The sequence below is a fragment of the Protomyctophum parallelum genome (genome assembly GCF_964188405.1).
Source record: "Protomyctophum parallelum genome assembly, chromosome: 15".
Classification (NCBI taxonomy): Eukaryota; Metazoa; Chordata; class Actinopteri; order Myctophiformes; family Myctophidae; genus Protomyctophum; species Protomyctophum parallelum.
Genome location: NC_139710.1, coordinates 13,590,780 through 13,614,431, shown reverse-complemented (window position 1 = coordinate 13,614,431; position 23,652 = coordinate 13,590,780). Strand labels below are relative to the sequence as shown.

General features: G+C 43.1%; 1 protein-coding gene across 2 annotated transcripts in view; it reads left to right on the top strand.

The window, feature by feature from the left end:
* The first annotated feature begins 7,073 nt into the window (after positions 1-7,073).
* LOC310872801 (transducin-like enhancer protein 1) overlaps positions 7,074-23,652 on the top strand; it is a 38,855-nt gene continuing 22,276 nt past the window's right edge. The window contains exons 1-6 of one of the 2 annotated variants that reach the window (XM_083784943.1): positions 7,074-7,999; positions 8,379-8,479; positions 11,802-11,865; positions 15,127-15,171; positions 20,691-20,753; positions 21,004-21,078. In XM_083784943.1, coding sequence (XP_083641069.1) covers positions 7,976-7,999; positions 8,379-8,479; positions 11,802-11,865; positions 15,127-15,171; positions 20,691-20,753; positions 21,004-21,078 — 372 coding nt within the window. In that variant the 5' untranslated portion in view covers positions 7,074-7,975. Of the gene's footprint in view, positions 8,000-8,378; positions 8,480-11,801; positions 11,866-15,126; positions 15,172-20,690; positions 20,754-21,003; positions 21,106-23,652 lie in introns of both variants that reach the window. The other variant, XM_083784942.1, reaches the window with a different exon arrangement.

Here is a 23,652-nt window from a genome sequence, read left to right as displayed (position 1 = left end):
TCATGTTCAGCTTTAAAAGCAGACTTGATGGCTCACTTAATAATGTGATTAAGGTGTTGACTAATCCTAGGTTTAGCACTGTTAGATACCGCTCCCTGATGTGGAAACATTGGTACGAGTGCCTCTTATAGATTTTCTTATTTTTTTACAAGAGAGTTTTATGAACCAATGTATTTATTTGTAACTGCTTTGTATGTTTTTTAATTGTTGTTTGTCTTCTACTGGCTACGGCTGTCAATAAAGTTTCATTCATTCATTCATTCATTCATTCATATAACATCTATCTATATACTGTAAGTCAAGACACCCCTATACTAACATCTATCTATATACCAGTAAGACGCCTGAGGGTGAGAAGCGACCGAGGTCGCGTGCACACATCCACCTCGTTGACGGCAGACTGGGTGCCTATACTCGAATTGGCTATGCCTTACTGATAAAGAATTCCTGGCTCTGTGCATGCGCAGCTGCTCTAATAACTTCGGGGCAGGCCCATCTAGAGTTTGAATTTTTAATGGACAGGTATAAGTCAAAAGGGAGACATCGAAGAGGAAGGATGGATTGGGGAAGGATCAACATATATAATGTCAGAACAGGTTCTGACATATATCCATATATGGAGATCTAAGGGTATGAGGTTTGAGGTCAGATGTAGAGTTGCTGGCCAATAGTGATGACATCAGGGATCTCCATATATGTGCTTAACTGTAACAAATTACATACACATTACATGGGGTGACTTGACATTGTCATTGCTTAGCAAAATCTGTGGGAGGGGCCTATATTTCCAAAGGCATCCGTGCGATCGAGGCAACCACACTTTGCAATTTCCCCAGAATTGCACCTTTCCTGTACGTACTACTTGCCCAACGGGCAAGTGCCTCTGACTAATATGATCTATTAAATCACATTACTCACACTGTACATCATTTGGTGTTATATATTTGAACGGGTATAAGGAGTCAGACTAGTGTATACAAATACCCAGAAAACTATGACCACATTTACAGTCCTTTAGACCCAATGCTCCATGCTACTCAAGCTGCCTCCCACTTCTCAATAGTTCATAGAATCAAAATGTCTTTTTACCCTGGAATCCTTCGATCATCACGCAACTCCCCATATAGTCCACGCCGCCATGACCATCTGGCTACATTTTCCGTAATAGGCTTCCAAAGTTACTGGGGCCTGTATTTTCACTCTGACCAATAGGGGGCGCATGCAACAAATGTGAATAATGCAATCATTTGGGGGGATCGTCTGAGCTTTCCACACAGGTTGAAGTGTGCAGTGTACTGCTGCATGCCTGGCTAAAATCTCACAGTGGATTCTTCCTACCACTTCAAGCTCTACGCATATCTTCTTTCTTTGGAAACTTATCCATCATTACATTTCGACAACAGCCTGGTGACTTGATCCTGCATTTTGCACTGTACAACAGACCTTCTTCACAAAGGACTATATCTAGCTCCTAATCCAAGCCTGGGTCATCTGCAGGCATGGCTACTGTATAACTCAGTCCTTGCTGGTCTACCAGCATGCTCAATCCAACTCTCTCAACTGGTCAAGAATGCCATGGCGCGCCTGGCCTTCGACCTCCCAACATTTTCGTGTCTCTCCTTTTTGCACGATACCAGTGATGACCTAAAGGCAGTCAGGGGAATGGAACCCCCTTACCGACATGACCCCTACTCTCCAGCCATTCTGGCTCTCAAACTGTGCAATGGACCCAGTCAGGAATGCACTCAATCCCTATTTTCCGCCTCAGTCTGAAAACTCACCTCTTCAAAGTGTCTAGCTCATCCCCTAGCACTCCGCATTTGGTGTCGCCTAATTTTTGATAGCTGGTAGTTATACTATATGCTAGGTTTGATGTTTACCTGCAGGTATAGTTAGGACTTTGTAGGACTTAATTGTTTTTGTACGTGCACCATTTAGCCTGTTGTTTGTTGACTAGGTTTAATTTACTCTGATCTTGCACTTGTAAGCTGCTCTGGATAAGAGTCTTTACTAAATGCCTAAATTGCAAAATACAAATTGTAATTATTGGCAGTGGATGGCATTGCCAGAGGTAAAACAAACACTAAGCCATCAGGAACAAAGTTCCCAGATCCTAATCCTCCACACTATATATTTTGTCCTTACAAAAACTGAAAACCCTTTCCAACCTGTTGCGTAACCCACCACCCGGTGGTGGTGGGTTGAAGGAAAGGATACACTTGAGACAGGAACACAAAAAACAGAAAATGTCTGACAGACATGCACAGTAGTGCTGATGGTATTCAAATGATGCCCAGGAGAGTCACACAAAAACACCCAAAGGACTCCATCGTACATCTTCAACCAGAACCCTCATGCAAATTACCTGCTGTTGACACACACTGCCTCATGACCATGAATACACTCTTAACACCCTCTCCTTACGCGCATGCCACACACACACACACACACACACACACACACACCAATGCCCATGTGAGAACACACAAATGTAAATGACACAATAGGCACACATCTACAAGGTCCGCATGCACGCACGGCGCACGCGCGTGCTTGCACACACACACACACACACACACACACACACACACACACACACACACACACACACACACACACACACACACACACACACACACACACACACACACACACACTCAATGTGGTAAGTGCAACAAGAGTAGGATCACTCCATTTGTCCTCCTACACAAAGCTGCTTGTTCAGCCATTATCTGGGAGAGCCTCTTCTCTCCACTAGAGCTGAGCTGACCTGGGCAGCGTTGCCACATTTTGCAAGAGAAATAAGCCCAAAATATAAGCGACTATGGGCCACATGAGCACTTTAAACCACAACGCGTTGTGAGCTTGTAGATCTGCTAGCCTATTTTTTTAAATTGGAAAGAAAAGTGAATAATTTTCTATATGTTTTAGAACCACTGGTTTAAACAACATTAGGAAACAAGCCTTGAAGCCCAAAGAAGCAACTACACTGTAGGAACAAGCCCCCCAAAAAACGCAACACGCAACTACCAACATCCCCCTGCAACTTTACAGGGGGGAAAAGTCTCTTATAATAAGCAGATCTGGCAACACTGGACCTATGGGCACAGCCGAAACAGCCACTTTCCTTTGTCTCCCGCCCTCTCTCTCTCTCTCTCTCTCTCTCTCGCTCTCTCTCTCTATCCCTCCCCCTCTTTAAAAAAATAACAAAGCCCCACCATTTGTTTTAGCCACTAAAATCAGAAAGAAATGGGAAATTTGCAAACCAAATGAGCCTTGCAGGGCAGGTTTTGTATGACATACAAAGCAGAGGCTAATCGTGTGCTTCCCCACACTAAACAAATGACTGTGTGTGTGTGTGTGCGTGCGTGTGTGTGTGTGTGTGTGTGTGTGTGTGTGTGTGTGTGTGCGCACGCGTGCGTGCAGGGGGGGGGGGGATTAAGGGATAGGCTATTTTGTTAAAGAAATCAGAGGGTTAGTGAGATCATGCACCATTATCTACCTGCCTGTTCTGTTCCACGGAAAGGAAACACAGAATATCGCTTATATCGTTGAGAACACTTCCTCATAATTGAGGATCCACAATCTCATAAAACGCTCAGCATGTACGAATTTTTTATTTTTTATGTTTTTTTTTTTGCGGCTTTCGCCTTTATTTTTTATATTTTTTATAGAGGGACAGACAGTAGGCTGACAGGAAATGGGGGAGAGAGATGGGGGATTGACATGCAGTGAAGGACGTCGGGATCGGGAGTCGAACCCGCGGCACACTGCCAGACTCGGGCTACCAAGGTGCCTGGACCGCTGAGCCACGGCCCAGGCCGCATGTACGAAATAATAACACAGGAATGCATGCACGCACACACACACACACACACACACACACACACACACACACACACGTTCCTCGAGTACTGCTATAAGACTTTAATAGGCCATCAATCGTTACCTGGTAGTCCACTAATCCTAATCTCATCCTACTTGGCGCTCTGACCATAGTTTCAGTTAACAACATGCTGCCACCATGACCCCATTGAGATTGTGTCATAATGCTGTCAACTATATAACATTCATCAATGGAACCTGCATTGATCTTTGCTATTCTAGTAGTAGTATAGACCCACTCAAAATGCATGGTTTGTTGACCTGGAAATAAGGATAGTTTTGCCATCATGCCATTATTTACTGGGAAAAAAAAATATTTGAATTTTTTTGGGACATTGGGCAAAACTATAGCAGATCTATGAGCACGTTTGAAGACAGGGAAAAAAGAAGCACATCAAATAGAGCCCTGGGGGAAGTATATAGCGTTTGAGACATAGACTGTAAAAAATATGGACAAAGCGTTCCCCGGGTCTAACATGGACGTAAAATGAAGCCTCTTATTTCTGCACTGTAAGTCGCCATCTTTCTAGATCCGTTTGGGCCCAGCTGGCCATTGGCTGGATCCGTTTGGGCCCAGCTGGCCATTGGCTGCCCAGACAACGAGCCGGGACTTCCCCCCTTCTTCTCCGTTGGTTTTTATTTTGACTCGAGTGGGTGGGGACTCCTGATCATAGATTGTAACGGTAGCCACGCCCCTCAGAACATACGCGACTTTATGGTAATTTATTTTATAAATGGGACCATAATTTTCCAAAAAGAATATTGTGACATTAGAAATGAGACATTAAACTAGTGACTGGAAGCAGAAAGTATTCATGACCATGTTTATTAAGGTAATACAGTCTAGGTGAAGTTGGGCCCAAATACATGGACTTCTATGGGTTTTTTTGGGTCCAGTGACAGCGCCACAACAGGCCATTATATGAACTTTCAGGAGTTTCATAACCTGACGCTGCCAGATGAGGGCGGTATTCGGTAACCATGTTCCCCAACACAGCCTTCATCTGGGATCTCTCAGGGAGTTGAGCTGACAAAAATCCGTTCCGTACCGGACCAATCAGCGTGAGCTAAGGGCGGGATATGTGCGAAACCGGATGTGAAGCTATCTAGACACGTCAATATGATTGGTTGTGTTTGCACGCCCACACGGTGATAGACAGACGGTCCCATCCAATCATCTACCAAGTATCTTGAAAAAAAGGAACAGCCCCGTCATCGAATTTGCTTCCGCGATCCCAGATCCCAATAAGCTGTGAAACAAATTTGTGTAGCAAGCTTCTTGGATCTGGCAGCGTCAGGTTAGGAGTTTCAGGCTTCACAAAATATCTGTCTGACTGCCCCCCTGGTTTGAGAGTGTTTAAGTTGAAGTTGAATTACTACAGAGAATTTTGCTGTACAGGTCAGGACAGTGCTGGTAACAGACAACCATAGATCTTAGTTGTACTTGTCCACCATGATGAAGAGACAATTTAGCTAAATAGACTGTCTCTGTTTCAGGACGGCTAACTGGTTTAGGATACGAGCGCAGCAAATAGCCAAACATTGGAATTGGCTTATATTACAAAGCCGTCTGATTGGTTTATGTTGGAGGTGGAAGAGGTGAAGGTAGGAGAAGGTCAAGACAAATGTTAGCAAACAGAGAGAGAGAAAGAGAGAGAGAGAGAGAGAGAGAGAGAGAGAGAGACACTAGTTTGTAACACACAGACATACACAGTCACACAAGCTCATCTCCTTCCACATGTGTGCACACACATACACACACACATACAGAGGTGCAATCTCATGACATGAGGTCACCCTGTCTTTTATACACAAGCACATACACAGGTGCGGCACAGTGGGTGGTATTATTAGTCACACTGTGTGTGTGTGTGTGTGTGTGTGTGTGTGTGTGTGTGTGTGTGTGTGTGTGTGTGTGTGTGTGTGTGTGTGTGTGTGAATGTGAAAGAGAGAGAGAGCGAGAGAGAGCGCTTGCGTGCATGTAAGGGTGTGTTTTTGAGAGGCAGGGAAAAAAGGTTACGGCAGGTCACAGTTAGGAGTCTCATATGGACCGGATCAGCCGCCAGGGGGGGTCAAAGGTCTCAGGGTCAGGGGTTGAGCTCTCTAAGCCAATCACAGGTCAGTGTGTGCCTGATGGGGGTTTTCCCTGTGAACTGAGAGGGGCTTAGACAGGATAAGTGGAACACAGTAGTTGGCACACCCTAAGTCCACCAAGTTTCTGAAACATGCACATGGGCCACTTGATGACTTATGAGCTGGTCATTTTGTCATGTTTGGAAATAGTTCATAATTAAGTCACTTGTAGTTTTTACAATAATGTGTGTGTTACGTCATGCAGGCCATCAAGGTTTTGTTAGTGGATAATGGTAACCTATTCATGCGCCAGAATATGGCATGCATAAAATGCCAGTATGCCACCCACTTGCAATAAAAACAGCAATAGAGTGTTTGGAAGACATACAAATAATTTCACGTGAAGCAGAAAGTAAAACATATTACCAAGGAAATGTGAACATTAGCAGACACAGACGGGGAATTCATTTAAGTGTGTGTGTGTGTGTGTGTGTGTGTGTGTGTGTGTGTGTGTGTGTGTGTGTGTGTGTGTGTGTGTGTGTTTGAGGGAGCAAGCGAGAGAGAGAGGAATATTGAGTTAATTTGCTGTGGCATTTCTAAGGACGATTCACAGCAGCTACCGATTCAGAATAGCCTATTGTGTGTGTGTGTGTGTGTGTGTGTGTGTGTGTGTGTGTGTGTGTGTGTGTGTGTGTGTGTGTGTGTGTGTGTGTGTGTGTGTGTGTATGTGTGTGTGTGGCAGAAAATTTGCTTGTATGCGTGCGTGAGCGCGCGTCACAGGCGCGCAAGTGAGTGAGTGTCTAACCTTGTTCCAGTTTACCCACGTTACTTTGACTGACAGCTGAGATGTGCCATCCTCCACCTCACTCCCCGCCCTGCGCGCCTCGTTATGGCCGCGCTCACGGTGCCTGGATTGGTCAGGATCCCCGTAGCTCAATCAGGTCAAAAGAACCGAAGCCATACACGGGGCATCTATTGGTCGGTCCCATGAACTACGTCACTAGCCCACGTGGAGCAGCGTTTCTCATTGGCCAGCGGTCGTTTTGTGGGCGTGCTCTGCGTTTTGGTTAGTTGGGGGTCGTGAAACCGCGTGAGAAAGTTGCCATTGAGGTAAAGCGGAGCTAGACGCAAGATTGTTGCCGCCGTGGTAGGAGTTGTTGTTGTGAAGACTAACAACATTTTCCGCGTTCTATTAAACATTTTCTTGGACCACAACATCTCTCCAGTCTCGTGCGCATTGGCCCGCGGAGCAAATATTCATTTTTTTTGTTGTTGTTGAATATTCAACCACCAAGCTACCGCGGCGAGTCAAGTGGGAACTCTTCACTGCAATTAACTTGTGTGGATTTGTTTCTAGTGCTCCGACTCTGTGCAGACCGCTCTGCGGCTGTCGTATGTCTACGCTTGGTCTGCCAACTTGATTCTTTTCCTGGTTTGTTTGTTTTGTCGTCTCTCCGTTCGGAATATATCGGATTCTTCCCTCCCTTTTTTCCTCCAACACGGCAACAAAAAAACACCACCACACGCGGAGTGAAAATAGATCCAGGGAAGTGACTCCGGGTCTACATCCTCACCTGGTGTATGCGCCCCCCTCCTCCAGCTAATGACCCGTTTCCCGTGTTTTTCTGGCTGATTTACAGTCGTATATGATCGGCGGAGCGAAGAGGACAAGAAGAGCAAGTGAAACACGCACGCACACACACACACACACACACACACACACACACACACACACACACACACACACACACACACACACACACACACACACACACACACTAACACACACACACGGGGGAGAGAGAGAGAGGGAAGCGCAGATTCACATAAATCCGGTTCCTTCGTTCGGTTTTTTTATGTGGAAGTAACGGCAAAACCACAGTGGTATCATAACAAGGACCACATCGCGATGGATGGATTTGTCTTCATGGTCTACTTATAAAGAACACCCCCAACCCCCCCCGGTCCTTAGTTTGGGTTCTTTGCAGGAAACGGGCGCATCCTCTCGGAGATAACGATGTTTCCCCAGGGGCGACACCCGGTAAGAGAGACATTTGTCATCTTCTTCAATCTTTTGCTCTGGCCGAACTGTAGCCGACTTAACCTGATCTGATCTGTCGGGGATGTTTGTGGCAGCGTTCGCGCTTTCCAAGAGTTTTTGATGGATCTTGTTTTTAGTTTTAGTTTTAACAACCTGCCAGACCTGTCCCTAATTACATGCTCTCTTGATAACTGCGACGCCCAAGTACACTTGGCAGCGTTGTGGAGTGGTGACTGACGATGTTATACTTGAATGATGCCTCATAATTTTTAAGTTGTTGACATATGAGATCCCGGAGAGGAGTAGACTCGATGGAAGTGACTTTTGTGTGTGTGTGTGTGTGTGTGTGTGTGTGTGTGTGTGTGTGTGTGTGTCTCAGGCGCCCCACCAGGCTCAGGGCCAACCCTTCAAATTCACCATCCCAGAGTCACTGGACCGGATCAAGGAGGAGTTCCAGTTTCTTCAGGCACAGTACCACAGGTGGATACAGTACACAATGCAACCAACACTCTCCTGTCCTTGTGGGGAAGAATGTCATTGACGACCCCCCGACCCCCCCCCCCCCCCCCCCCCCAGACCATAATGCTCACGGCACCCATAATAACTGCCAAAACCCCAAACCTAACCCTTAAACTGAATAAGGCAACAGGCACTCACACATCAGACCAGACATAAGCGTTGACGCTGACACTGCGGTAGGTCGTAAGTCGTGGTGATGGCTGATGGGTTAGAGCCAGAGGGTGGTGTGTTGCCTGAGGGTTTCATAAATCTTTCTTTATTTTGCCCAGTTTAGTCTGTGTTCGTGCCTTGGTGTTCAGAGAGAATTATGCACAGATGCATGCAGGAGAGACTGCATTCAATTGCTTGTTTTCTTTTGTGGATTTGTGGGTGACAACCGGTGAAAGCTCACCTAATGACAGAAGCGGAGAACTCAGGTTTTGTTTCTGTTCCACACCCAACCTCAAACACACGCACACACACACACACACACACACACACAGGTTTTTCATTTTATCGCCTGGTTTTGGGAAGCGGTATGAGGTGGATACCTCATGCTCAGCGGGGTTAAACTAAACAAACGCTGTGCAACCAACACTGTTATCCCAGGATGACAGCAGTCGGTTATCATAACTATGCAGGAAGCGCAATACCTGTTTAACTTTTAATACTCTCGACTCTCATGAACCACTCTGTTGATGTTAACCCCTGTTAAGAGCATGCCTCTATTTGTGTTTGCTTGTTGGCAAGGTTGCTTCAACAAGAGGATGTTTTGAGAAGGATAACAGAATGGAATGCTTCCTTTTGTTGAACACCGTTCTTGTTTTGTTTTTTGTTTTTTTCATGCGCTGCCAGTGATAATGATCTGTTTTAGCGAACATAATATTAGAAACAACATTATTTCCCTCTTTCCATGCAGCCAAAAAGTAGTCATTTCTCTTGGACTCAATTGGATTGTATATGGACACTAACCTGTTACAAATGAAGGCTTTGCTTCAAAGTAATAATTGTAATTTTTCAAGTGTCTGATTTATGTGGAATAAAAAACGCTCAAATAGTTATTTTCTGTGACAACCATGGGGGTTCTTCTCATTTTAATTGATTGTATGTTTCTACTAGAGTCTAGTAGAAACTAGTAACTAGACTATAATAAATATAATATGGATTGGTGGGTTATATGTTTCCATGACCACCACGCCGATGGAGGGCTCGTCTGAGGACGACATAGAGAGATTACATGATTGTGAGTGATAGATAGTGCTGCACTGCTGACGGGTGTGGGTGGGTCCTCTCTAGGGTGAGACAGTTGACTCAATTTGGGAACTGTACTGAAAAGCTTAAGGAAAAGGAAACCATCAGGATTTCAACATGACTTCTGTGTGTTTGTTGTTTGGCTATATAACACTGCCTGTAAAGTTTAACTCATGGTGTCATGGGGCTAGTGGGCTACAGTTGTCAGTCGGTGACAAATGTGAAACCTACAACTTACTTACGTTTTATCTGTGCTTTAGATTTTTTTTGTTATTCTCATTGGCTCTGAAATTGTTCTCGTTAGCTGTATTTACGTAAAAATAGTGACCAGAAAAGAAAAAACAGGCGGCCAATTGGCATTGGCAATTCTCCACGTCACATGCACGTATAGTACAGGCAAGCATTTGCTCTGACTTGTAGCGTGCAGCTTGCTTTCCCTCTCCAATAGACCTGTTAATTGAGTTGTAAAGTTACAGTGGAAGAGAGAGAGAGGAGAAAGAGGATTGCTGAAAAGAGATTAATTTATGTGTGTAATGCTGAAGAGTAATGTTGTTGACTTTGTTCATTTGTGTAAACGAAGAGGATAGGTGTGTTTTGTTATCCTTTGCCGTTATATAACATTAAGATTGCCATTGAGTTTATTCTGAATTTACAAAACACGCATACCTTTCAGATTCTTATATACTACTAAGCTGTCGCAGTGCTCCGTCTGTTTGGGCTATCGACAGACCTAACGCATAGCTCCACCCATTCAGCGCTAAATTAGTACCTACTTCATAGAAGTGGGGTACAGCCTGGTGTGGGTCCGTTTGGAGAGGGTGAAAAAGCAGTGCCATGCTGTCCTGTACCATACCGTGTGGTGTGGATGATGTGGAGAAAAGCCACAAGGTTGTGCCATCCCGGTTAAATGCCCGAAATGCATCAGATTAGTTCATCGCTATCGTTATCAGACAACATCCTACTATAAATTAGGGATGTCCCAGTTTCCAGTGTCGTGATCTCATGTTGTGTTTATAGCCATCTAGCTATATATCTCGTGTTGTGTTTATAGCTGACTCCTCACATGTGCACTTGCAGTTTGGGCAACTCCAAAGCAAACTCCACATGCTCCAACATTTTATTTACCTGCCATAGTGTCAACCCCTTACCCCTGTGTCGGATCGGCGGTTAGACTGGCATATTCACGATACCGATATGACCCGATATGACAAATAAGGGCCGATCCGATACTTTTCCTGATACCGATACAGTATCTCTACTATAAATGCGTGAAATCTGTACGAGAACAGTCCGCCCAACCGACTTCAACCTCTCGCTGAGGACTGCCAGAATTTCCGCCAATCCGGCCGATATGCCCATATATGACCCAGTTGTCCAGAACCGTGCCAATCTGACTGATAGGCCCATATTTAGGGGACTGACCTACTTCAAACTCGCTGTGCGTACCTCCAGCAAGGACACCAAGGGTTTTTGTGTCCGTGACACAAAAGCCAAAAAAATAAACCTTAATACCTTCATATATATATATATATATATATATATATATATATATATTTTAGCCAAAATATCAATGAACATATCATACTTGGAATGATGCTGAAGTTGAAAATGAATGACCCACCCAGTTATTATGTCCGTGTCCCTTTTTATATGGAGTTATTTGTCAGGCATGCCCAAATAAGGAGTATTATGCAGATGTCAGAAAATCATTGTGATGTCAGAACAGGCCAGCTCCATATATGGAGATGTCCAGAGCCCAGGCAGAGAGAGGCCTTTGTGTTGGTTCTAGACAACCGGCGATCCGACGACCTCGATACGGGGCACTGCACTCCCTGTGGTGGTGTGGAACGCATCTGTCAAATTTGAATACAGACGTACATACACACAGAGACGTGTCACGTGGTGCATTGATATTAGGATATAGTATAGTAAGTATTTCTATAGACTATGATAAACATCAACGGTGAACTCAAATGCTCATCATCAGCTATGTTGTGTGTTTCGGTGGAAGTACATTTTATATTGTGTTTTCTTTTCTTTCCTTTCTTTTCAGTCTGAAGCTGGAATGTGAGAAGTTGGCCAGTGAGAAGACGGAGATGCAGAGGCACTATGTCATGGTGAGACACCGTGGTAGTCTGCTGAAACAACCCATTCAATCTGTTGAATAGACAATAGACGTATAATAACTAGTGGTGCACCATATAATCGGTGGCATATCGAAATCGGACATAATAATGCCATATCGGATCGGTCTCAAAATGTTTGATTATGAACAGATTATTTTCACAAATATTGATGACGCAATAAACATTAGAAATACAGAGTTGTGTATTTCTAATGTTTGAAGGCAGTATAATCCGTATAATATCGGAACCGGTCAGAATCTGTATCGGCAGATATGACCATGCAAATAATCGGAGATCGGATATCGGTCATAATTTCATAATTGTGCACCCCTAATAATAACTGTGGCGGAAAAGGTGCTTACATTTTTCGCAATTCAAAATTTACTTGAGTAAAAGTACAAAATTAATTTAACTCTTTATGCAGAATGTCTCATTTCAAGTTTTAAAACTTGTAGATCGGCTATTTTTGAATGGCCGAAATGTAGGGCCGAAGTGGGTAATGTATATTTTGTAATAATAATCCTAATCTACAAAGTAACTAGTAAGTAGAGTAGTAACTAAAGCTGTCAAATAAATGTAGTGGAGTAAAAGTACAATATTAGGATCTGAGATGTAGTGGAGTAGAAGTGAAAGTATTGGATATTGGAAATAGTCAAGTAAAGTACAAACACCTCAAAACTGAAACTTAAGTACAGTACTTAAGTAAATGTACTTAGTTACTTTCCACCACTGCATAATAAACATACGCATCTGTGCGTCGATGTGCTGTTCATTGAATTTCTGCGTTTGCCGTTTACCCAAACCAACATTTTCAGCCGCATAATACACTATGTGAAGGTGTTGTGTAAAGCCATAGATCATAATACACTATGTGAAGGTGTTGTGTAAAGCCATAGATCATAATACACTATGTGAAGGTGTTGTGTAAAGCCATAGATCATAATACACTATGTGAAGGTGTTGTGTAAAGCCATAGATCATAATACACTATGTGAAGGTGTTGTGTAAAGCCATAGATCATAATACACTATGTGAAGGTGTTGTTTAAAGCCATAGATCATAATACACTATGTGAAGGTGTTGTTTAAAGCCATAGATCATAATACACTATGTGAAGGTGTTGTGTAAAGCCATAGATCATAATACACTATGTGAAGGTGTTGTTTAAAGCCATAGATCATAATACACTATGTGAAGGTGTTGTGTAAAGCCATAGATCATAATACACTATGTGAAGGTGTTGTGTAAAGCCATAGATCATAATACACTATGTGAAGGTGTTGTTTAACCCATTCTGACCGGGCACCCATTTTGGTGTCAGCATCATGTTATGCTTTAGCTATTTAAAAATAGCAGATCTACAAGCTCATATCGCGCCACCGAGTGGCGCGATACGAGCTTGTAGGTCTGCTATTTTTGAAAAATCGAAGAGCGACTGACATTTTTAGAATCTGATCTCAGGTCAGAATGGGTTCATCAGGACCAGTGTGTGTCCGGCGGAAACCTCGTATGAATCTGATCTCAGGTCAGAATGGGTTAAAGCCATAGATCATAATACACTATGTGAAGGTGTTGTGTAAAGCCATAGATCATAATACACTATGTGAAGGTGTTGTTTAAAGCCATAGATCATAATACACTATGTGAAGGTGTTGTTTAAAGCCATAGATCATAATACACTATGTGAAGGTGTTGTTTAAAGCCATAGATCATAATACACTATGTGAAGGTGTTGTTTAAAGCCATAGATCATAATACACTATGTGAAGGTGTTGTGTAAAGCCATAGATCATAATACACTATGTGAAGGTGTTGTGTAAAGCCATAGATCATAATACACTATGTGAAGGTGTTGTGTAAAGCCATAGATCATAATACACTATGTGAAGGTGTTGTTTAAAGCCATAGATCATAATACACTATGTGAAGGTGTTGTGTAAAGCCATAGATCATAATACACTATGTGAAGGTGTTGTGTAAAGCCATAGATCATAATACACTATGTGAAGGTGTTGTTTAAAGCCATAGATCATAATACACTATGTGAAGGTGTTGTGTAAAGCCATAGATCATAATACACTATGTGAAGGTGTTGTGTAAAGCCATAGATCATAATACACTATGTGAAGGTGTTGTTTAAAGCCATAGATCATAATACACTATGTGAAGGTGTTGTTTAAAGCCATAGATCATAATACACTATGTGAAGGTGTTGTCATAATACACTATGTGAAGGTGTTGTGTAAAGCCATAGATCATAATACACTATGTGAAGGTGTTGTGTAAAGCCATAGATCATAATACACTATGTGAAGGTGTTGTGTAAAGCCATAGATCATAATACACTATGTGAAGGTGTTGTTTAAAGCCATAGATCATAATACACTATGTGAAGGTGTTGTGTAAAGCCATAGATCATAATACACTATGTGAAGGTGTTGTGTAAAGCCATAGATCATAATACACTATGTGAAGGTGTTGTTTAAAGCCATAGATCATAATACACTATGTGAAGGTGTTGTTTAAAGCCATAGATCATAATACACTATGTGAAGGTGTTGTGTAAAGCCATAGATCATAATACACTATGTGAAGGTGTTGTTTAAAGCCATAGATCATAATACACTATGTGAAGGTGTTGTTTAAAGCCATAGATCATAATACACTATGTGAAGGTGTTGTGTAAAGCCATAGATCATAATACACTATGTGAAGGTGTTGTGTAAAGCCATAGATCGGTGAACTGAACAATGAACATCCTTCATTCCAGGTGCTGGAAATGCCATTATATTATAACAAACCGTGCAACCTGGATCCTTAATTACTGAATCATTATCATGGCAAACTATCACAACATGTGTCTGCCATACCAGAAAAATAAAGTCATTTTATTTTATAATTGCATTCATCTTTTTTTTTTAAAAGGTTAAAATCTATTCTGGCTTAATCAACATTATAGCAGGGTTGAAAACATTTCAATTGAAAAAGCAGGAAATGATCCTCCACTGGTCGTACTTGCACAATTCTCGCATCTACTGTACGTTGCCTCAAAATACCATCTGTGCATCACGGCAGCAAGATACTCAACACCTGACAAGTTATGGAACACAGCATGGTGATTAATGCAGACAAAAACTTTAAAACCTTTAACTTGTGAACCGTAAATAGTTTTTGCAGCATTGAAATCTTTTCTATGGCTTTAAATTATATTACATGCCCTTGCTCTAACCATTGACTCTTTGCTCTCCCCAGTACTATGAGATGTCTTATGGCCTCAACATTGAAATGCATAAGCAGGTATGTCCATTTATGTACTTGTCCATTTATGTCTCTGCTTGCTTACCTGTCTGTCCGTCTGCATGCATCATCTGTTTGCCTTTCTTATTGGCAAGGTTTTTATGTACTTGTGTGGGTGTTCAGTTTTATTTTGCGCATGCGCGTATGTGTGTGTGTGTGTGTATATCTGGCCATTTGTGCATATGTTTGTGTGTTTATCTGTGATCGATGGAGCTCTGTCTCCATTTCCCTGGTTAGGGCCGGCCGGCTGAGCCCAGAGGCAGGATGAATGGCTCTGTAGATTGATTGGTGCTGTCTGGGGGAGCGGCCTGCTTTATTACATTAGAGGGGCAGGGCCGGGGAGGGCAGAGGAATCGATCACGGTGAGGCCCTTTATCGAGGAAACACAGAGGGAGAAAGACAGTAGAGCTCCTCTTTACAACGAGGGAGAGGCACACTTGCAGCCAAGGACATTTAAACATAACAAAGGCAGCACTAAGCAAATATGTTCACACCTGAGTGTGTGAATGCAGATACACAAAAAAGGGTGACATATACTGTACTTGCATAGCAAGAATATAAATGTACTTACAGATAGGTAGGCAAGTGCTCACGTGAGCCCCCCCAACACACATACACACAAACAGATAGACGTTTCCCCACAGGAGTGGTGCAGGGCTCAGAGCGTTTACCAGTAATTACCACAGATATCGACCCGTCAGACCAGAGGAAATTGGAGGTGGATTGGCCTGGCTGCTTTGAGGAGTGGATCTCTGGCTCTCTCTCTCTACCCTCTACTGTAGTCCCGCCACACTTTCACTCTCTCCGGTTATCTACTTTCCTTTCTCCCTCCCTCGCTCTCATTTTACAATGTGCTCCTCGCTTCCCCTCTCTCACACCCTGCCCCTTTTCTCTATTGCTTGTCTTTCATTTTATATCTGTGTGAAACTACTGTTCTGTCATTGTGAGAAGGTGCATCTCTGCCCATTGTCCACAGTCCGCACGCACGCACGCACGCACGCGCACACAACACAACACAACACACAGAGCAAAGCTCCAGGGGAGGTCATTAGCTTGGGGCTGCAGTTGTCAGAGCAACAAGCTCCTGGGGGGGGGGGGGCGGTGTACAAACTAACTACCCACCTCCTGCTGAGAAGCAAGGAGGGAGGGGGAGAGACTTGTGTGTGTGTGTGTGTGTGTGTGTGCGTGTGCATGTGCATGTGTGTACGAGGGAGAAATTCATAATCCTGCAATTATGTGTAATGTGAGGCCTATTCTAACTCAGCACATTGTGTGTGTGCGCATATGCATTTCTCCCTCTGCTGTGTTTTTAATGGTGCGTTAGGGAAAATGAGGACTATTGGACTCTTCTTAAACATGTCTACCCCAATATCATGAGGACTCTTCCTCAACCAACTGTTAAATTTGATGCACAGGCATAGAAAATCGTAACTTTTGATTGTACTTCTTGGGAGAGAGACCCTGTGTAATCAGATTTTCACCTGTGGAAAGGATCAGATCTGCACAAAGGGCACAAAATCTGCTCCCATTTCCTATTACCTTTATTAACCCCTGTGAGTGCCACTAGATAAGCCTTGTTAGCGTGCATAGATTTAACATTGGCTAACATCATTATCATGTCCTTGTTAGTTCTTGCTAAGCATAGTTTTTACTCTCGGAGCTTTCTAGTTTTTTTTTGTTGCGGTCAGATTTCCTTCTTGGATCATAGCTTTAGGGATTTGTAGCCTTAACATGTTTATGTATTCCTAGTTAGCCTTAGTTGCTAGCATAGATCGGTGAGCTCGGCACGGCATAATATGTATATAGCGTATAACGGTAGAACACACCAATGTGACTAGTGCACCCTAGTCTAGTAGACTAGTGTGTGTACTTTTCTTTTGTCCTACCAGGGAAACTCCCCCCTGCCAGGTGAGAAGAAGCGACCTGCTCACTCCTCAGGCTCTGTGTGGGATACGAGTATATCTATTCTACGTCCGAGCATAGACATGGTAACGCCCCGCCTGCCTCTGATTTGCCTACCGACACTGCCCGTCTTGCCTGTCCTGAGATGGTGGGAAGGTGGGAAATAATACAAGTACAAGAGAATGGTAACACGCGACAGTAACTTGTAACTTAGCCTCGATACCCAGGCTTTCATTTCGTCTGCGCGAAAGATGAAAGCCTGGAAAAAGCCGTGGGCTGAACCAGTCTAAAAGTGGGAGTCAACCCTTCCGCGTAGGCGTCGCTCTAAATTATGTGACGTAGCGCTGCACTAGGGGGGAGAGGAGGGGCCGGGGGTGACGGACAGATCGATGAGATCCAATCAGGGTGCGCGCTTTTCTGAGACGCGACCCTCCCATCTAGGCCAGAAATGTCTCTGCTTAGGTCAGGCTACTTGTAACTTTTATTTTTGTAGAAGAGGCAAACTAATATTGTTTGTGCCATTTGCTTTGATTGAATAATTGATTGAACACGTATGTACTATGATTTGATTTGGCTGTGTTCTAAATTACAGTGTTAGTGTTTATCGTTTATTAATCTAATTATAGTAAATTAATACTATTATACTAAAAGATAAAGATCAAGGTATTAAAGGGGTAGTGAAATGAAAAATAAAGATTTCACACTTTTAGATCATATCCGTGGTCATCATATGGGCATACCCAACAATGGATGCCAAAAAAATTGGCAAATTCTAATTTGTGTGTATTTTTATATCAAAAGTTCATAAAAATCGAATTTGTATTACTTCCTGAAAACGAAAACGTACTGCGTGATGACGTGTAGAGATACACATCTATAAAAGCCAATAAAAATGAAGCTCACCCGTTTAATTCCCCTTATCTGCGCATCCGTCCATCACAGCTGCTACTGATTATTTTATTCCCATTCAAGATAACATCCAGATAGTGTATTACTCGGTTTCAACTTAATCATTACGCTAAAATATGTATCTGAAAACATTATAGGGTAGAAATAAGCCACATATCAGTAAACTGATACAGCTGGCCGACTATCTGACTTGTAAACAAACACACTCCATGTGTACTGCATGTAGCATAGCTACCGTCCCTAGCTACCGTCACATCGCCTGAAGGGATGCGACACTCTGATTGGTTCAGAAACTTCAGAACGGTGTTTCACTACGCCTTTAATCTAATTATAGTAAACTAATAGTTAAACTAAAAAATATAAAGATCAAGGGAAAAGAGACCTTTTTACAGTACAATAATGTTTCAAGCACACGTGTATACAAATAAACAGGCCAATAAAATACACAATATTAGTTTGCCTCTTCTACAAAAATTGTTACTGTCGCGCGTGCCAAGCTGTCATTCTGGTTCCCACCATGAAGTAACCTCGCTGCAGACTATCCAGCATGTATCTTCCACCTCGGAGGAAACTCTGGTAAGGCCGGCAGTGTCTGTAGGCCAATCAGAGGCAGGCAGTTCGTTACCATGTCTATGCTCGGACGTAGAAAAGATATACGCGTGGGATACAGCTTAGGCAATTAACACTGGGTGAAGAAATTGTTTGTAAACATCATGGGATAAAATAAATAAATAAATGAGACGGACAGAACTACAGGTTGACGCACACATTTTTTGTAAGGTCGCTCTTTAGACCAAATTGTCCTAAAAGGTCTTCGGGTAAGCCTGTGATCCGAAAATACCCGTGATCCGAACCGACCGACCTGGACCAATCAGTGAACGAGGTGATAGCCCAGAGAGAAAGGACTTATAGGACAGTAAAAACAGAGATGTGTCGGGGTCCGCAGTGATAGCTGATCACTGCGGCGAGTGATGTAATGTTGTAGTCTTCTAAGTTCTAACCTTTAGAAAACTCCACTGCAGTGATAAGCTATCGCCTCAAACTGGAGTATGAATAGGCCTTTACAAACAACAGCAAACGATAGAAGTCGGGGAAGTTATATCTATATTGTTGATATTAACGTAACATTTTGGTTAATTGTTCAAATTTGGTAAAATAATCGAGTTGTCATAGCGTGTTGAACGTGTTGAACCCAGCTGAATATAATGATAAACAACTACTACAACTCTGGGATTATACATATTACATTCACACGTAAATGACCATGCAGCACCACCAACAGTTGGCTTCGTTTATGTAAAAAAGACGTTTTATTTAATAATAATGTACAACTCTTAATAATAATGAGAGCATTCGGTCATTTCGGGTTCTTGAGCTTTGTATGAGTACGGTCCTCATATTCATTATAATAGCCAGGTCTGTTCGCCGTTCGGCTCCCGGTTCCGACATCTCTCTGTGTTTTTCTGTGTTTTTCTTGGACCTCTGAAGACCTCTAATCTAGTAAAACAAAGCAGAAGGTGGTTGAAGAATGATTGACGCATAATGGACCATGATGAGTGCAATGTGTGCTGCACCTGCAGACATTCCTATCACAGCTTGTAACTCTTCTCTCTTTAGGTATTCTCTTTGATTCTGGATCAAATAAAATAAAAACTTATATTGTTTTGGTTCCACTTAGAGGTGTATTCTGGCCTGGGTAAAGTGGTGCCTTTATCAATGTCCTCTTGGAGTATTGTGTGCAAAGTAGTTTCTATATTTACACGGGCAAAGTAATTTATTTAGGTCACTCAAGGTGTATTCTGGTCAAAGTCATTTGTATTTATGGCTCTTCGGGTGTACCAGTTTCTTAATTTAGTTCTGTCTGGGTTTATGCGGCTAAAATAGTCCCTTAATTGGCTCATCAACATCAAGTATATAATTGGATGAACTGTGCCTGGGTAATATTGTGTGTGCTTTTAGTTCAGCTGATGGAGCTTAGTGTGCATCTGTGTGTGCAACTGTCTGTGCGTGCACGCACAAATCGAGAGGTCCTGTGAAAGGCGTGTATTTAGCTGGTTCTTTAAGGTGTGTGTGTGTGTGTGTGTGTGTGTGTGTGTGTGTGATGAGCCATTACTACATTTCAAGGCTCCTCCAATTCCCTCTTCGCCCTGACCCTACTCGTATCAATTTGATTGGACGATATGTAATATGAGCATCCTTATCTGATTTGATGCCACCGTGGGGATATCTGGTTTCGGCCAATTGTAGCCACCTCCGGGGCTTGGGGGGGGCAGGCGGATGTGTTGGCATGGATACTAGATGGGGGAGCAAATGAAATTAGGGACTGATGAGATTATGGCAAAGCGCTGATGGGAAGAGGTCCAGGTCCAGAGAACCGAGAGGACGGGGAGAGAAAAAAGCGGAATAATTGAGAGAGAGAAACTTGATCTCATGCTGATAGCTACGCTAGAGAATCTCTTGTCATATTGTGTGTGTGTGTGTGTGTGTGTTTGTGTGAGAGGATGGGAGGTGCATTGGTTGTACTCACTCTTCGCAGTCACAGTATGTGTATGCGCTAATTAATGTCAGCTTGTTGTGGTGGTAGCAGTTTGAAGTGTATGTACGTGTGCATGAATGTAACACCTGATTGATGATACTAAACAGCTGTCCTATCTAAATGACTATAATTATGGTATTTAAACTTACACCGCCCCTCTCTCCCTTCCCAGACCGAAATTGCCAAGAGATTGAACACCATCTGTGCACAAGTCATACCCTTCCTCTCTCAGGAGGTAAGTGTGTTTGTACAGTATTTTGTGTGGGCCTGTGTGTGTACACTATGTGTTTTTGGGCTGCAGACAAGAAGGGAAGAGAGCCAGTTCTAACGTTGATAAATTAAACAATTATTTTAAAGGTGCCCTTCACATTGCTGCTACTTATTTAAGTTTAAAACAACAAAGCATATAATCAAACTAATGCATTATTGGCATGTAACTTACTGTGTGTGTGCGCGCACACTGTTTGTTTGTTTGTTTGTTGCAGCACCAACAGCAGGTAGTCCAGGCTGTTGAACGGGCCAAACAGGTGACCATGGCTGAGCTAAATGCTGTCATCGGGGTACGTGGACTACCAGGCCTACCTACAGTGTGTATTCTACTTTTTTATTCTTTGTCTGTTATGTATGTATATATATACTGTATATGTGTGTGCATTGTTGTCCTCTGCTTTTTGTTTGATAATTAATACCCATGTCCAAATATTCTTCTCTTGTATAGAAAGACGAGGATATTCTTCAAGTATTATGTAAGGAGGAGATCCTTTTGAAGTGTTAGTACTCCGAGACAGCGATAGAATCAGGGTTGAGACACAAAGCGCTGCCAGCAGCACCTCCTGTCATGCTTAACGTTATGCTTTTATGTGCTTTTATTATTTTAATCTGCCAGTATCATTTGCCAATCTTGCAATTTTGTTTGCTCTTTTAACCTAAACTCTAACTTTCCAAACGCCTACATTCTGCCCGAAAGTCAACTTGCTATTTGCTTTAAAATAGTTAAATGAATGGATTATGAAGTTATTTCCTATTGTTGGTTAGCTGGGAGTCTAGCTGAGGTAGATCACCACAGCCGAATTGCCAGTACCCGCTACTACTCTCCCGGTTTCCAGTCCTGCTGTTTTACTGCTGTGAACCACAGACTGCTATGGCTGCTAAGAAATAAAATACAATCTTCAATTCAATACTGCTTCCAAACATTCTGCCTCCGGATCACCTCAGGTCTGTCCACATACTACAGTACCGTGACTCTGTGACCTAAATGGACTGCTCATGTTACTATAAGTAAGTCCTGGGCCAGTTCTTTTGACATATACTTTGATCCCGTGTCTCACCATTCATCCAACATGGCTAGGGCATCAGCAATCACACACACACTTAAATCATTGAGTTTGTTATCATGGATCTTGTCCAGCAGGAGCTCTTTTCCCTGATGTTCTGTCTACAACCGCCAGACTATCAATCCATGTTGTTCTCTGCTCTCTGCCACCACACAACTATCAGGTGTAGAGAACCATGGTGAAAGTCAGCAAGAAGGTTTCCCTCCCTCAAAACAAACCCCAAAAAGAAGATGATTATTGTCCGCTCTTCAGTGGCTTTGCTCCACTGGGTGAGGAGATCGACGACCCAGATTAGCCACGTTCTCATACTCTGGAAGCATGATCTCTGACAAATCAGCATGCTGGACAAATCGGTCTGAAACTTTGAGTTTGAACCCACACTCACAGTAGGTCAAAGGAGACCCTCCACCCCAAATCTTTCAAATTGGTCTCATGGTTGTGCTACAGGAGGCTGCTTCTCGTTTTGGCTAATAGCTCTTGAACCGCAGCATGGAGTTCTACTTTCTGATAGCTCTTGAACTGCAGCGTGGAGATCTACTTTCTGATAGCTCTTGAACTGCAGCGTGGAGATCTACTTTCTGATAGGTCTTGAACTGCAGCGTGGAGATCTACTGTCTGATAGGTCTTGAACCGCAGCATAGAGTTCTACTTTCTGATAGCTCTTGAACTGCAGCGTGGAGATCTACTTTCTGATAGCTCTTGAATCGCAGCGTGGAGATCTACTTTCCAAGGAGTGCTATTTTCTAGTTAGTCTACATTAGAACGCTGAGCATTATTTTTGTGCAGGCATCATTTTGGCTCTGTTGTCTTTAAGTTTGTGTTGTCATTACCGTATTTTGTTGTGATTATGTTTGCCTGTTGTGTGTTTTGTTAAGTGATATTGGACCATGCATCATGGTGATTCTACACGTTAAATAAATTGGTTGATTGGTGTAAGGGTGATAGAAGGGGAAGACTTTTTGAATACCGGCGTGGGCGTGACGACAAGGTCCCGTCGCTTGCCGTCCATATCGCCTTCACGATGCGTCGGAACCCGTTGATGAAGAACCGAGCATGTTCGCTCGGTTGCCGACCTCAGGAGCTGATGCTATCCATGTTGTAGTGATGAGGGATACTCTGCTCGTCATGTTTCAGGGCTGACTACTTGTGTAGTGTGAACTAGATACCATATTCTCAATCTCAACTCTCAATTCCTATACGAAGCAATCCACTCCAAAGCAAAGCGAGTGATGACCCAGTCAACTTTGCAAGGCCTATTGTGTTCACTGGAGCACCTGGTGAATTGAAATCAAACTTGTACTAAAAGGTAGTCGGCGAACCTTTTCGCCGTTGACGAAATTAACTCTGGTGGAGCCAAGTGGCACCAGTACGCCCACTAGTTTTCCTGACTGTGCTGCTGTTGGCTGTAGGCTGTAGCAGAGTAGGGCATTTGAGGTTCCTGGCTTTTCAACCATTGTAATCAAAGTAATTGCACAGCATTGCACCGTAACCCAATTTCACTACAGCATGTCCCGCCACATGGGGCTCCCCTGCTTGGTCATGGTATTGTGGGAGTGGTGAGATTTTGGAGGTCCCAAATACAAATGCAGAAGCAAGGATGATTTACACGGGGCCAGATTTTCTCTTGCACCTTTTGAATTACTGCAAGCTGACAGGGCGTTGTGCACATTTCACTACAATATTTACTAAACCGTGTTCAAGAGAGATTTGGCATGGCAAGGATGAAAAGAGGGAAAACTACTTTGCTAGCAACTGCAGTATGTAGTTTAACTATATGCAGAGGGTTAGGGTTAGGCCAGG